The 13,617-nt window shown below is 41.1% G+C and overlaps 1 protein-coding gene across 3 annotated transcripts in view; it reads left to right on the plus strand.

The window, feature by feature from the left end:
- Positions 1-681: 681 nt before the first annotated feature.
- The window catches only part of tet1 (tet methylcytosine dioxygenase 1), a 29,016-nt gene continuing 16,080 nt past the window's right edge, over positions 682-13,617 (plus strand). For 2 of the 3 annotated variants that reach the window (XM_058383638.1, XM_058383631.1), the window contains exons 1-2: positions 682-935; positions 1,818-3,394. In XM_058383638.1, the coding sequence (XP_058239621.1) occupies positions 1,958-3,394 (1,437 nt within the window). In that variant the 5' untranslated portion in view covers positions 682-935; positions 1,818-1,957. Of the gene's footprint in view, positions 936-1,817; positions 3,395-12,664; positions 13,556-13,617 lie in introns of those variants that run through there. The other variant, XM_058383646.1, reaches the window with a different exon arrangement.

Below are 13,617 nucleotides of genomic sequence, written 5' to 3' on the forward strand. Positions count from 1 at the left end.
AGTGTCGAGTGCTTGTTGGGTGGGTGTGATAGTTGGGGGATTTTCACAGTGGCATAGTTGGTTAGCATTTTTGCCTTGCACCTCTGAGGGCTTGTCTTGGCCCTGCATATGTGCAGTTTGCATGTTCTCCTGTGCTTTGGTGGTTTCCTCTGTGCACTCTGGTTTCCTTCCCCAGTCTAAATACCTGCACTGTAGGCTGACTGGCATATCTAAACTGTCTGTAGTGTGTAAGTAGTAGTGTGAGTATGTGTGTGTGTGTGTGATTGTTGACACTCCGTCTAGGTCCATGTGCCCCGAGTCCCCTGGGATAGACTCAAGGGTGCCTGGTTTGGGATAAGCAGTTCAGAAAATAAATGGATGGATAGATTGTTGGATGGGTGTGTGTATGGATGGATGGATGGGTGGATAGATGGATGGGTGGATAGATGGATGTATCGGTGGATTGGTGGATGAGTGGATGGATGGATGGGTGGATGTATCTGTAGATGGATGGATGGGTGGATAAATGGATGTATCGGTGGATTGGTGGATGAGTGGATGGATGGACGGGTGGATGGGTGGATAGATGGCTGTATCGGTGGATTGGTGGATGGATGGATGGATGGATGGATGGATGGATGAAGTCTTGAGGGAGTTCAGAGTCCACTCCGCGTTTTGTCACCAGCCGACGGCGGGCGTTAAAGAGCCGATCACTGCCTGAGGCCGGAGGGAGTGGAGCTGCACTACACGCTCTCGTACAAGTGCGGTTTATTACGGTGTTTTACACCGAGACAGCATGGCAGTGTTATGAGTAAAAGTTTTTAGCGGACATATTAATAAGTTCCTAGTAACTCGACCGATTTAGCCCGTTCGCTAAGTGAAAATGCTGAAGGACCAGGCGTCTTTTACAGGCGTGGAGTATTATTAGCGAGTCAGACGCTGCAACTGTCTCTCCGGTATGTAAAGTATTTGAACTGGCTTTAAAGTGTACGCACTGCTGTAACACCACCACAAACTTGGCCATTAATGATGGATATTTTGTCCATTTCTCTGTGATTGTGTATGGAGAGTCGATTTCACACGGTTTGAAGTGAGACTAAGTGTTGTAACTAGACGCTGCGGCGAGCTTACAGCAGCAGTAACGGATAAGCGAGTGACTAGCTGGCTAAGGCTAGTTTAGCCAAGTTAGTGAGTGTTCAGCTGGACTACGGCTTCAGCTCCTAGCTTATACTACATTAATAACATGTCAACATTTGTGAAAGATTGGAAACACGCATGGGCTTTACAACAATGATAATTCTAAAAGAAGTATAAATGATTCAAAATGTCATATCGAAAACTTTCTGGACTGTAGATCGTGCTACACTTGGGCGTTAGCGATGTTTGAGGTCGCATTGTCGACTTATTTTTTAGATATAATTTCTTACACACTTAGGCTACATGTTATAAATGTTCATGTATTACATTGTAACTAACAGACTAAGGAAGTGCACACACCATTTATTACACTAACACTTCAGTGCACCACATAATTACCACTCACTTCAAAAATAACACATGTTAAAGTAATAATAAAATACATAATAATAAAACCTTAAACGTCCAGGACTTGTCAGCATGTCCATACTCCTATTCTTCACTCACTATCTTCTTTGCATTTGTTTCACTCTAATTGCTATTAATTTATTACTATTAGTTATTAATAATAGTTCCTGACTGACATGTTTTAAGATAAATAACTGAGTAACGTATATTGTTAAATGACACAAGATATTAGATAAGATAAAAGATTTCCAGGATGAGGTCATGATATTTTCTTTTTTGCTTTTTTTCCACAGACATGTCCAGAATTTATTGGACTGGACACTAACTGAATAAAGGAAGATCAAATTCCGTATCTGAACGAAAATTATCACAGCTCCACTTCCCATGTTCGCAGACTCACCTTTTGACCTCCTCACTCTCATGAAGCTTAGCTATGCCTCATTCTGTCAAACGACCAAAGAAAGTACGGCCTCCAATAAAACAAAATGCCAAAAAGTCTAAATCATTCACCGAGAAAAGGCGAGCGGTAAATTCAAGCAATCCCAGGGGGCCAACAACACGTAAACGACAACTAGTAACCAGGAAGCCCAAAGCAAAGAAACAAGCAACCAGAGTGGTTCAAGGAAGTGCCGTTAGCAAAGTCCCTAATAAAGCCATCACAGGAAGAGCAAGCAAGACCAATAAGACATTTAAGGTTACTGGATCTATCAGGTGCACACGCAACTCTCAAACCCAACATGGCCTGTTTTCAGAACTCCCTAGCAGGAGGAGGTCGTTTCAAGGCAGGCAGTTGTCCCAGATTGCCCTGCAGGAAGTGAAGCCTCCCAGGAGGGTGGTCACAAAAAAGACCAACAAAGGCCAGGAGACCAGGGAACAGGATACTATGAAACACCCGGAACTTTGTGACCCCAAAAGTGACGTGCAACAAAACAAGCCACTTGTGCCCCCTATTAACACAGGCTCTGAAGAAGCAACAGTGGAGAAGGACAGAGAATCACTTGTTCTGAACGCTGCTAAGGTGGAGGAGAAGAAGGCAGAGGTCACCCCTGAACTAGTCGAAAGTGAAAACAACCCTGGCCCCATTGAAAACGCTGACAAACCAAACACCGAGTTCAGTGATTTGCTTGTGAACTCGTGTGACTCGACCGTTAAAGTGGACTTTGTTTGTACACTCAATACCTCAGACCTGACAGCATCCACGCTTTCACAGTCACATGATATTGAGCCTCAAATCACTCCACAACTCTCTTCTCAGCCGGATGTGTTTGTGGTGCCCCCTGTAAGTAAATCACTTAAAGAATCAGCAGCACCTCAGCACACTCCAGATGCTACCCACGTGGCAGATGGAGAGTATCAGTGCACCTTAGGCCTGAAAACCAAAGATGTGAATAATGTGGATGTGAATACCAAAGATGCGAATGACAATGATGATGAGATGTACAACAAGAATGAAGGCGCACTGTCACTCCTCTCATTGAGTGCAGGTTTTTACTGCAGTTCTCAATCTGGATGGGACTGTGAGTCTCAAACAGCAGCAAATTTCCCGGCTAAACTGTTGAGCAGCTCAGAGAGCACCCAATCCTCTTTTGACACCGAGTCAGAGGCTGGAGGCTCAGGACTGTTTCCAGGACCTGGGGAAGCAGGTGCTTCTTCCATCCTGGAGGCAGAATTACACCAGCATTTACCCCATTTTCAGGAGAGAAGAGAGATAAAGAAAAGGAGGAGATGTGGGGCATGTGTGCCTTGTCTTCGCAAGATCAACTGTGGACAGTGCAGCTGCTGCTTAAACCGAAAGACTGGCCATCAGATCTGTAAGCTCAGGAAATGTGTGGAGCTGAAGAAAAGACCGCGTCTGATCTATTCTGGAGAGGTAGGCCACTTCATTCTCTTTAATGTTTCTGTTCCTCAGTGCTCACCATAGTGAAACTGAAACTTTATAGTTCCTGACTGTAGCAGTTCATGGTCTGGCAAAGATTCTAAAGTACTTTCTTCATATACACACATGATTTCATGCTCTTTAGCGATGTGGAATTGTCAGTTTAATACGCAAGAGAGATTTTAATGTGAAAAACGGAACTCTGGGATGTGACTCAGACGAGTTTTAATAGAGTGTTGGGCGCTTTTATTATCTAAGAACTGCTTAAGAATGCCAGCTGCCACATTCTCCGTTTTACGCATCAGCTTCCTCTTCTGTGACATGAATAGGAGTACTCCACCACATGAGTTGCTGTCAGCTCAGCACGTGGTGCAAGTGTCCGTTTGTGTGTCAGGGAATGATAGCCTTCCGTTGCGCTAAACTGCCACGATGACGTGTCTCCTTCCTCAGCGCTGAAAGCCGTAGCATGCTGTGCTGAAATGCAGTGCTGCTCGGAGCATGTCGTGTCACGCATTTACACTGACAACGTTGCCAAAAGGCAAATGTGAGAATGCTTCCTCCCTTTCTTCAGTCAAGGGCCTTTTTTTTTTTTAACGTCAGGGTACAAAGTTCAGGACAGGATTGCCGTAAATTAGAAGCTTGGAAACAGTCTGTTGTTTTTAGTCTTGTCAAAACGAATGTTATACACGTCCGTGAATATTGCACATTTGCTGCTAAAATGCTGTGGGAATTATGTAAATATATTTCACGTGAATTATTGTTTTCATATACAAATAGAAATGTTTTTAATAATCCAAAGGAATGTACTGGTATCTGTCTTTCCTCTTGAGATATCAATGGCACACTGTTTACAGACACATAAATACATACTGGAATATTTCTTACTTCATTGCAGTAAATGTATTCCATGTTGCAATGAATTCTTGGTGAGGTCTTTTAGTTCCATAGAGTATATTAATTATATTATATGAACTGATCACTGATTAGAAGGCATCCGTTACACCTTATTTTATTTATTTTAACAACTCATACTAAAGTCTTTAACTACTTCATAGATACAGTTGTTCACTGTTCAGTGTTCCGGATGTCAATATAAAACATTTAGGTAAAAGCAGAGCTTCAGGACAGTCGCACGAGGCCATCAAGTGTGTTTTAACAGACGGCGGATACATTTTTTAAAAACGAAAACGAAAAAACAACTTTATTTTTCCTCATATTGTGCAGTGAATCATTATTCTGAAAATGTTTGTGTGTGTGTGGGAGGAGCGTGAGTAAGAGCGACCATCTTGTGATTAAAATTTGGGATTTGATCTGCAAGGTTGGTATCAGAGCCAGAATAATTACTTACACAACATCATTATGATCAAGACAAGTCTAAACACACCGTGGCTTATGTCTTTAGAATTCTTGTGAAATACTGAACAGCATGTCGACTGTGCTAAAACACATCTGACTTTCAGGGTTGTGTAAAGTAATGTAAGGTCAGCATCATAAAGACTTTCAGATATTGGCGAGCTGAGTTAGGCATTATATCCTAGCAGGGAATAGACAAGGTACATCTTAGACCCAGTCCACAATAACACATAAAATTAATCGTATTTGTCTAACCATGCATACTAAACCAGTATTTTCCACCACTAAATACACTTCAGATACTCTTCAAGGAAGGGGTCATCCCCAAACTGTTCCCACAAAGTTGGGAACATGAAATTTTCCATAATTTCTTGGTATGCTGAAGCATTAAGAGTTCCTTTCACTGGAACTAAGGGGCCAAGCCCAACCGCTGAAAAACAACACCTGAATTCAATGATTAGGAGGAGTGTCCCAAAACTTTTGGCAATATAGTGTATATGAGGTATTTTATTTTTTTGTAAAGGCTTTTTTTGTAATGGATTTGGAGAGTGAGATGAAACTAATGAGTCCATGCTGGGGGATCAGGATCTGCCTGTCTCCACACCTACACCTGCTCAAACAATTGCCACGTCTTAACTGACAAACTGTCCATTCAGGTAACTGAACAGGATGAGGATCGACCCCGAGGACCGAGTGTGCAAACCAAATGTGTAACAAAGCTGCAGGGATGCACAATATGGAGCAAAATAGCTTTACTGAGATTAGATTTCCACATATAGCATTCAGTGCAGAAAACAAACTCAATTTATGCTATACTGTATTGCCAAAAGTATTGAGACACTCAACCAGCTGTGCTTTTTGAATATTCATTCATTTTTAGTCATTTCATTTTCAGCAACCTTCTCATCTTGGTCAGGATCTCAGTTGATCTGTCCTGTAAATACTGGCTGAAGGGAGAGAATACACCCAGGATGGGATGCCAGTCCATCGGATGGCACCGTCCATACACGCATCTGCTATATCAGATCACAGTTACTTTACACAAGGTTTTTTATTAGACTTAAAATCCAGTACTTGAAGTTCTTTAAAGGGGGTGGCATGGACACAGCAGCAGAACTCCTATATAGCCAAACACTAAAAAAAAGGCAACTCAAACATACGATACAGGTATGCAGGTATGATATGAATGGAAATATCAACACCTTTGTAGTCCAACTGTGAGCATTGATTTCCCCTGTAGAAATATTAACTTTTACTTTTAACTTACTTGGATTTATTTTGCTACCTGAATACAACCCAAAGTGTGCAGTGCCACAGGGAAAACCCACACTGCTACAGTAACCTCGATGGTTATAGGAGATTTCTCGCATATGCTGAGCAATTGCTTAGTAGTGACAACAAGCCTACATGCCTAGATTTTTACAGCAAAGTATAATGAACACAGCGAACTCGAGGGTGCATTGGTTTCTAAGTGCCACGAACATTTCTACATTATGCAACATGCCCAAATGTAACTCTTGACTCTAAACTATTTTCTGATTTTTATAAAATCACTTGTTCACCCACACTACATTTCTGAATTGCTACCTCTGAGCTAAAAAGACCTGTGACGCTTGTAATAGCTATAATTCACCACTTGCCATATCATCATCTACAATTTTGTCATGAAGTCATAGTAAACATGGCGTGTTTGTTTTTCCCCCCTGTATGTATTTTTCAAACTTGTTTTCGTTTCTCCATAGTGGCTAAAGAAATGCGTGTAATCAAATGCAACATTAAAACCTGGAGATTTACCATTTCTTAATCTCCAGGTCACCAGCTCTATGATTATGTGGCATAGGTTTCTCCATCTGTGGCTTTTTCATGTAATAGAAGGAAAATTCTGGTCAGTGGGCACTGCAGCGAGCCAACTCGGCCAGTCTGCCTGATGCTTATGACTTTACGTAGAGTTTTAGCGTGCCACAGTGATGGAGATCCTGTAGTTTGCATTGTAAATGCGGCAGGGCTTTGCTTGGCCGTGTAGAGGAGGGAGAGGAGGGAAATCAGGTGAAGTTAAAGAGACAGGGAAGAAATCAGGTCTGGTTACAGACTCAGAGATGAGTCTCTGAGTCTACTGGATGTGTAATTGCAGAATTTATTCTTCGTTAGTCTCCAGCTTAGAGACTAAAACAGAATGAATATGAATACAATGTCACAACACTGGGCTCTTTTCTAAAGCAGTATTTTTAAATGATACTCTGCAGGTGGACTATAGCTACAGTGACCTCTGTGGTTACACCAGGGATCTGATCAATCATGACCCTTTTTTTAGCAATGAGCATCAAAAATGGTGGCAGCATTTGTTTTTATATCCATTTGTAGATTCACTAGGTTCAGTCGACTAGATTCCCTGGTGTCATGGTTATGCTGGATCATCACAGGACTTGATCTCCCAGCAGCCACTGCACACCACATGCTCACGACACTCATACCTCAAGACTGCTTTGCACCTGATTCACCTTTACGTTAGTTAGCACTAGTATTTGGGTCACATGTTGTACAGCTCTCAGTGTCTAGCGTTTGTCTGCAGTGGTCTGAATCATAGCAGCCGATTTGTGTTTATGTTTATGCCTTGCTCAGCTATACTAGTCTTACTCTGTGTTATGTGTGCTTCACCTTCATTAAACAAAGTCTGCTACTGCATCCGCCTCCTGTACAGTTTCCTAACACCTGGTAAAAACCAACACACACACACACACACACACATATGTAAGGACCTAGGCATAATTATGTAGCTAATTAATGCTATGAATTCACCTAAATTTATCCCTACCCTTAACCTTAGTGACTTCTGTGTCTATTTTTTTTTTTAAATAAAAGTTGGAGTTTTAGCAAAACAAGTTTTTCTCTTTGGTACAACCCAGCATAAAAACTGGCCCCACTAAGATAGAAAGGCATGCCCCTGCTCACACACCCACATGTACACTGCTGTTGAACTCATTCAACCCTCTATGGAATTACTATAGTTCAGGCATGGAAGGAAGTCTTGTATAAAGCCTGTGTGAGCCTCCACCCTATGCTATAGCACATGAAAAAAACGCCAGACCCTCAGGACTATGATACTGGGTTTGTGTTTAGAACAGCTTGTTTTATTTAGCACACATAACACATGAATATAATTGATCGTTTTCTTTATATGCTTAAAGTAAATGGTGACAGATTTCACAAGAAATACAAAAACTGTGGAAGATGGTGTGGGTTGTTCATACTGCTGTTCATGTGTCAGATTGTGAGGTGTGGGCATGGCCACTAGGAGGCTGAGGTGCCAGAAAGGATTCGTGTGAATCGTGAAGCGTGAAAATGCGAGGAGGCAGCACTCACTGGCAAAACTATTGAAACATCTTTTCTCCTATCTGCCTACCACTGCTTGTACCAACCTCCACACCCTGCAGCTACCCACATACGAAAAATAAAACACCAAGCACATCACATTCTACACTGGATATCAACAAAATCGTGACTCATTTATCCATGTGATTGTAGCTAAAGGTGTTCGTTCTGGGTTCAGGTTATATGAACATTTGAATGTCTACATTTGAATACCTTTCCATAAGGTGACATCTGCAAGAGGTGTTTGAAATTAAGGTAGTTTCTCTCACACACAGAAATAAAATTTAACCTGTATGTGATTTTTAATCCAAAATGGCCTGTTTTAGATTTTCCCAACTATAAGTGCTTGGCTCAGTTTTTTTTTTTTGGACAAACATAAAAGACCATATGTTAAACATGAAAGTCATATTTACATTACTAACACTGGACTATTTTGTCCCAGGAGTATAGTGTGAAATAAAAATAGCTGCAGATGTGAACCGAAAAGCTAATGTTACTGTTTTATTCTTTTACTATCACTATCCTATTTCTAGTCCCACCTTCCGTTAGGAATAAATTATATACCAGATATTGTTCCTATTTAAGTGTTCAGTGAGTGTACACTACCAGTCAAAAGTTTGGACACACCTATTAATTCAGTGTTTTTTTGTTTAGGGATTTATTTTCTACATTCTAGAACAATACTGGAGATTTCAAAACTATGCAATAACACACATGGACTTAAGTAATCCATATGTAATGACAAAAAACAACAGTCAGTTGTTATTTTAAGACACGAAGGTCAGGTGTTCTGGAATAGTTCTTGCAAGAACAGTATTGTCAAGTGCATTTGCAAAACCCATCAAGCACCATGATGAAACTGGCTCACATGAAGACCATCCCAGTAAAGCAAGACCAAAACTTACCTCTGCTGCAGAGGAGAAGTTCATTTAGAGTTACCAGCCTCAGAAATCACCAATTAACAGCACCTCAGATTAGAGCCGTTATGAAGGCTTTACAGAGCATCAGTAGCAGACATATCTCAATATCAACTGTTCAAACGAGACTATTGTGTATTTCGGCTGCCTTCAGCATTGTTTTACAATGTAGAAAGAAATAAACATCAGGAAAGACCATGGAATTAGAAGATGTGTCCAAACTTTTGACTGGTAGTGTATATGCAAAATCCTTCCTTAATCTACTGAAACTCATGAACATGTCAGTTACAGGAGATGGATGAATGAACATTTAGGCTATGTTTGACAAGTGGTTAATGTTCGCATTCTTAGTAAAGGAATAATTTAATGATTTAATGTTTTTCGAACCCTGACAGTGGTTCTGGAATTGATTCACAGTGATCCAGGCTGTTACTATGGTTTGGTAGTTGCAGTGCTGTTAAAATGCTTCTTAAGGCAACAGGCAATAATCTGGCTTTAACGTAAAAGCCATTTTATAATTGAAACAATGGTTTCTTTTGTGCTGTTATTACAGAAGTAATTGGACCACATTTGGTTCAATTTGGTTGAACCACGTTTGGTCAGCTCTATATGTTTCTGATAATATTAGTTCCACACACTCACTGAGCACTTTATTACGAACACTGGAACACTGACTCATTACGGCTGGTGGAGGTGGTGTAATGGTGTGGGGAATGATTTCTTGGTTCGATTTGGGTCGTTGCTGAACCTGTGCATACCATCATGGCAACAACTTACCTATCTTTTAATAGCTGTTTCCAGCATGATAATGCACCATGTCACAAAGAAAAAGTCGTCTAAACCTGGATTTGTGAACATGACAGTGAGGTCAGTATTATTTAATGGCCCTTTCAGTCATTAGATCTGAATCCAGTAGAACATCTTTGTGGTAGAACGAAAGAGTCACAGCATGAAATGCTCTTTAAGTTTCGCAGGAATTTATGAGCCAGTCATATCAACGTGGGCCACAATCTCAAAGGAATGTTTGTGGAGTCCATGCCATGATGAATTGAGGCTGTTTTGAGTGCAAAATGAGGCCCTGCCCCATATTTGTAGTGTTCCTAATAAAGTGCACAGTGAGTGTATACACTACATATGCAATTATAATGTCACTCCTGAGGATGTGTGCAGAGATACAGATGGCCCACATCTTAGGTAAAGACTCATGTGTGTTAAGTTCAACTTTGGCTCACGTACATACTCGAGTCTATCTTGGCAGCTGTAACAGGACATCAGGTTTCTCTCCAGTGTGTTAGGTCGAGGAAAATTACATTTGTATGACCTGCTGGTTTTCCAATAATATTTTTGTTCTGATTGGGACCTTAGCCACAGTCCATTCTGAAGTGATAAAACATAATCAGAATATGATGAAAGAAGACTGCCCATGGAGAAGTGATGAAAAGCAGATACATTAAAGGGTCCTTCAAAAATGTAATTTTAGAAGGGCCTAACTAAAGCATTGCTCCTAGGATTTTTTGCAAACTTATAAATGTAGGCCAGGTTTAAATATGAACAGTCAATTTAGTAATAATAAACTAAAAAGAGTAAACAGACAAAAGTAGCTCTTTTAAGTATGTTTTTTTTTATAATACTGTCCATAGCTCTGAAAATATTTGCTCCAAATGGCTTTTACTTTTAACCGATATAAAGATAGAGCTTGTTGAGATGCAGCCTTCATAGGGAGTAGGGCATAGTCATGATAATGCCAGTAATTTATCAAATAACAGACTGGTGTTAATCCTTTAGATTTTGTTGGGTTAGCATGTATGTACAACACAAATATGGTACAAGGATTGTATAAAAGGTATCAAAACATCACGATACACAAGCCAAAACTGATGCATGTGTGTATTTGCTGTAATTCGTCTGTGTCAGTGTAAACACTGCCAGTATTTACATTGGAGATACCCGATATTGTTTATGTGTAACTACACAGGTATTAGAGACACTTAGCTTAAAGTAGAACCTTTAGTCTTCCTCCACACCTGCACACACACACACACACACACACACACATATATATATATATGGACATAAAACACACAGTCATACACACTCTACTTCCCCACCACCCAGGGACCCTGTGGGCTGGATGACTGGGATCTGTTTCCGCCGTCAGTGATAATAAAAGCTGCAGGCAGAGACAGAGTTTAGTCCAGTGCTGCTCACAGGCTCTACTCACTGCCCTTCAGAAGACAGTGCTCAGTGATTTCCTTATTGTTCATCTTTGTAGGATCATGTAGGATTCTTTGTTCATGTAAGATTTTTTCAAAAAATGATTCAAGTTAAGCAAACCAAGCACAACTTTGTTACTTAAAAGTTGTCTTTATTCTGAGCAACTTATGACAGGTAGGACTTTTCTTCTTCCTTCATGTTACAAGTTAATCATATTGACTTGGTTCACTGCTGTATTGGGACTTATTCATTGCGTGGGTTCATGCATGAAGTCATGCTTTCCAAAACTGTGACTATTAATACAAGCGTTGGAACATTTCACCATTTCTGCTTCCCACTAGCACCTGAATGTACCCTGATGGGGCGTGGTGTAGAGGGATGGGGGCGGGCGACTCCAACCATCTAACTCATTAATTAGTTGTTAGTAAGGGACAGTTTGCCAGCATGCTGAAAAGAGGATGATTAATGCTGGAACTGCTTGTGACTAATGACAGTTGGTCAGCTTGTTAAAGCTCAGCATATGGAACATGTTCAGAGCAAGCCAATAGGAATACCTGAGAGATGCACCATCATCAGCTGCAGGCATCATCATCATCAGAATAATCCACTGCTTCTCTTGATGCTTGTGTATCGCATGTTCAATGCAGTGACATGACAACTATTTGGGCTTCTGTGTTTATACCATAGGAATATACTGTTTATAATTTTAAAAGCAACTTTCAGCTTGGATTCTAGATAATAACTTGTTAGGCAAACATTAACCTTTTTTATTGTTAAAGTGAGAATTTTATTTAAAAAGCAATGAGCTACAAATTTCACAAGTGGTCCCATGCAGGAAATGATCAGTATTCAGCCACATTAAATGTAGCGTGATTACTCACAAATAGCATCAGCTGGGTTTTCTGCAGTCAGAGATTACCTCATCGTGCTCACGTTGCCGTCTTCCTGTCTAAAAGGATCTCACGAGCTCTATTATCCGGCATCCGTGACGTGAAGCCCGTGTCTTTCTGAAGGCTGCTGAATCACTGCACGACCGAGGGTTCTTCTAACGATCGCGCTCGTCATCGCTGGACGCACGATGACAATAGCTGGGGTGAGGGAGGGGTGAGGAGGCTCGCAGATCATGAGAGAATAGAAAGTTTCAGGAAAGTAGAAGCAAAGTTCAGATATTCTGGGTTTCATTGAATGTGTGTCAAATGTAAACAGACGGCAGACCTTGTAAGGATTAAACTCGTCTGACTAGTTCAGCCCCGAAGTGGCACTGAGCCACATGATAGAACCCGTCATTCCACCTTGACTCAATGTCATTTCACAACAACCTGTGATCAAGCAAAACAGCCGATCTGTCTCCACACCTTTCCTGACAGGTACGCTATTAATTCCTTTGTAATCATGCTTTTAAATGAGTGCGCGCTTCTTATGGAATGCATAAGAAACTGTCGTTTTTATTGTATACACTCGCCTGTAATAACAGGACTAGGTGTGTACATCACGATAGCGATGGTTCGCTTAAGCCGCCAGCAGCGACATTCACAGCATTTTTGTCACTCGGTGTCAAAGGAGTAGCGTTTCTTATGTTTGCTGTAATAAAATATCAGTTGAAAGGATCATCGTTGTTTACGGGTGCTTTTATGTAACTCTGAATGTGCCAAAGTGTGCAAATGGCATTGTGTATGTAAAGACAAGTTATATGTTTGTGTGTTGAGAAAGTGGTGCACCTTGCTGTAGCATTACTTTGTGGAAATATTGTTTTTCATAACTATTTACTAGTAAATAAATCAGTGACATTTGGTTTTTTGATTGTAATTCGTGTAGATATGTGATCAGTTAATGCCAGGATACTAGAATGCAGACCAAGAGTGCAGAGAAATCTGAGCGTGTGGTTTGCCTCTGTCTTTTAGCCCTATAGAACAACCTGTTCCCACTCGAAAGCAAAGCTCCTCTTCGAGTTCCAGTCCAGCACTGCAGTTGTCCACCCCACAGCTTGTCTCTTGCCCTCGTGCGTACTTGTAGAGTAAGAGCCCACATAGGGGATCCTTTGTTTAGTAGGGTCTAGGCATGGCCGATGATTTACAAGCAGCTAAAGTCTCCACGCGATTGGCTGCCTGTGTGTGCGTCGGTCAGAAGCATGCGTCAGGCGTCTGCGGCAGTGTGTAGCTGTTTCGCTCTGTGCTGATCATGCAAACCTTGGGCTCATCGACCACTACAGCCACTTATTCTTCTAAATCCATGGGAGGCAAGATGGCTACCTTTTAGGATTATGTTGCCTAAAATCGAGGGCTTGCCCCTGAGGAGCGACAAGGTATACCATTGCCTTTTCCTTTTTTTCTTTTTTTCTTTACAGCTATTGTCTCAAGGAGACAG

Source organism: Hemibagrus wyckioides, linkage group LG03 (genome assembly GCF_019097595.1).
Source record: "Hemibagrus wyckioides isolate EC202008001 linkage group LG03, SWU_Hwy_1.0, whole genome shotgun sequence".
Classification (NCBI taxonomy): Eukaryota; Metazoa; Chordata; class Actinopteri; order Siluriformes; family Bagridae; genus Hemibagrus; species Hemibagrus wyckioides.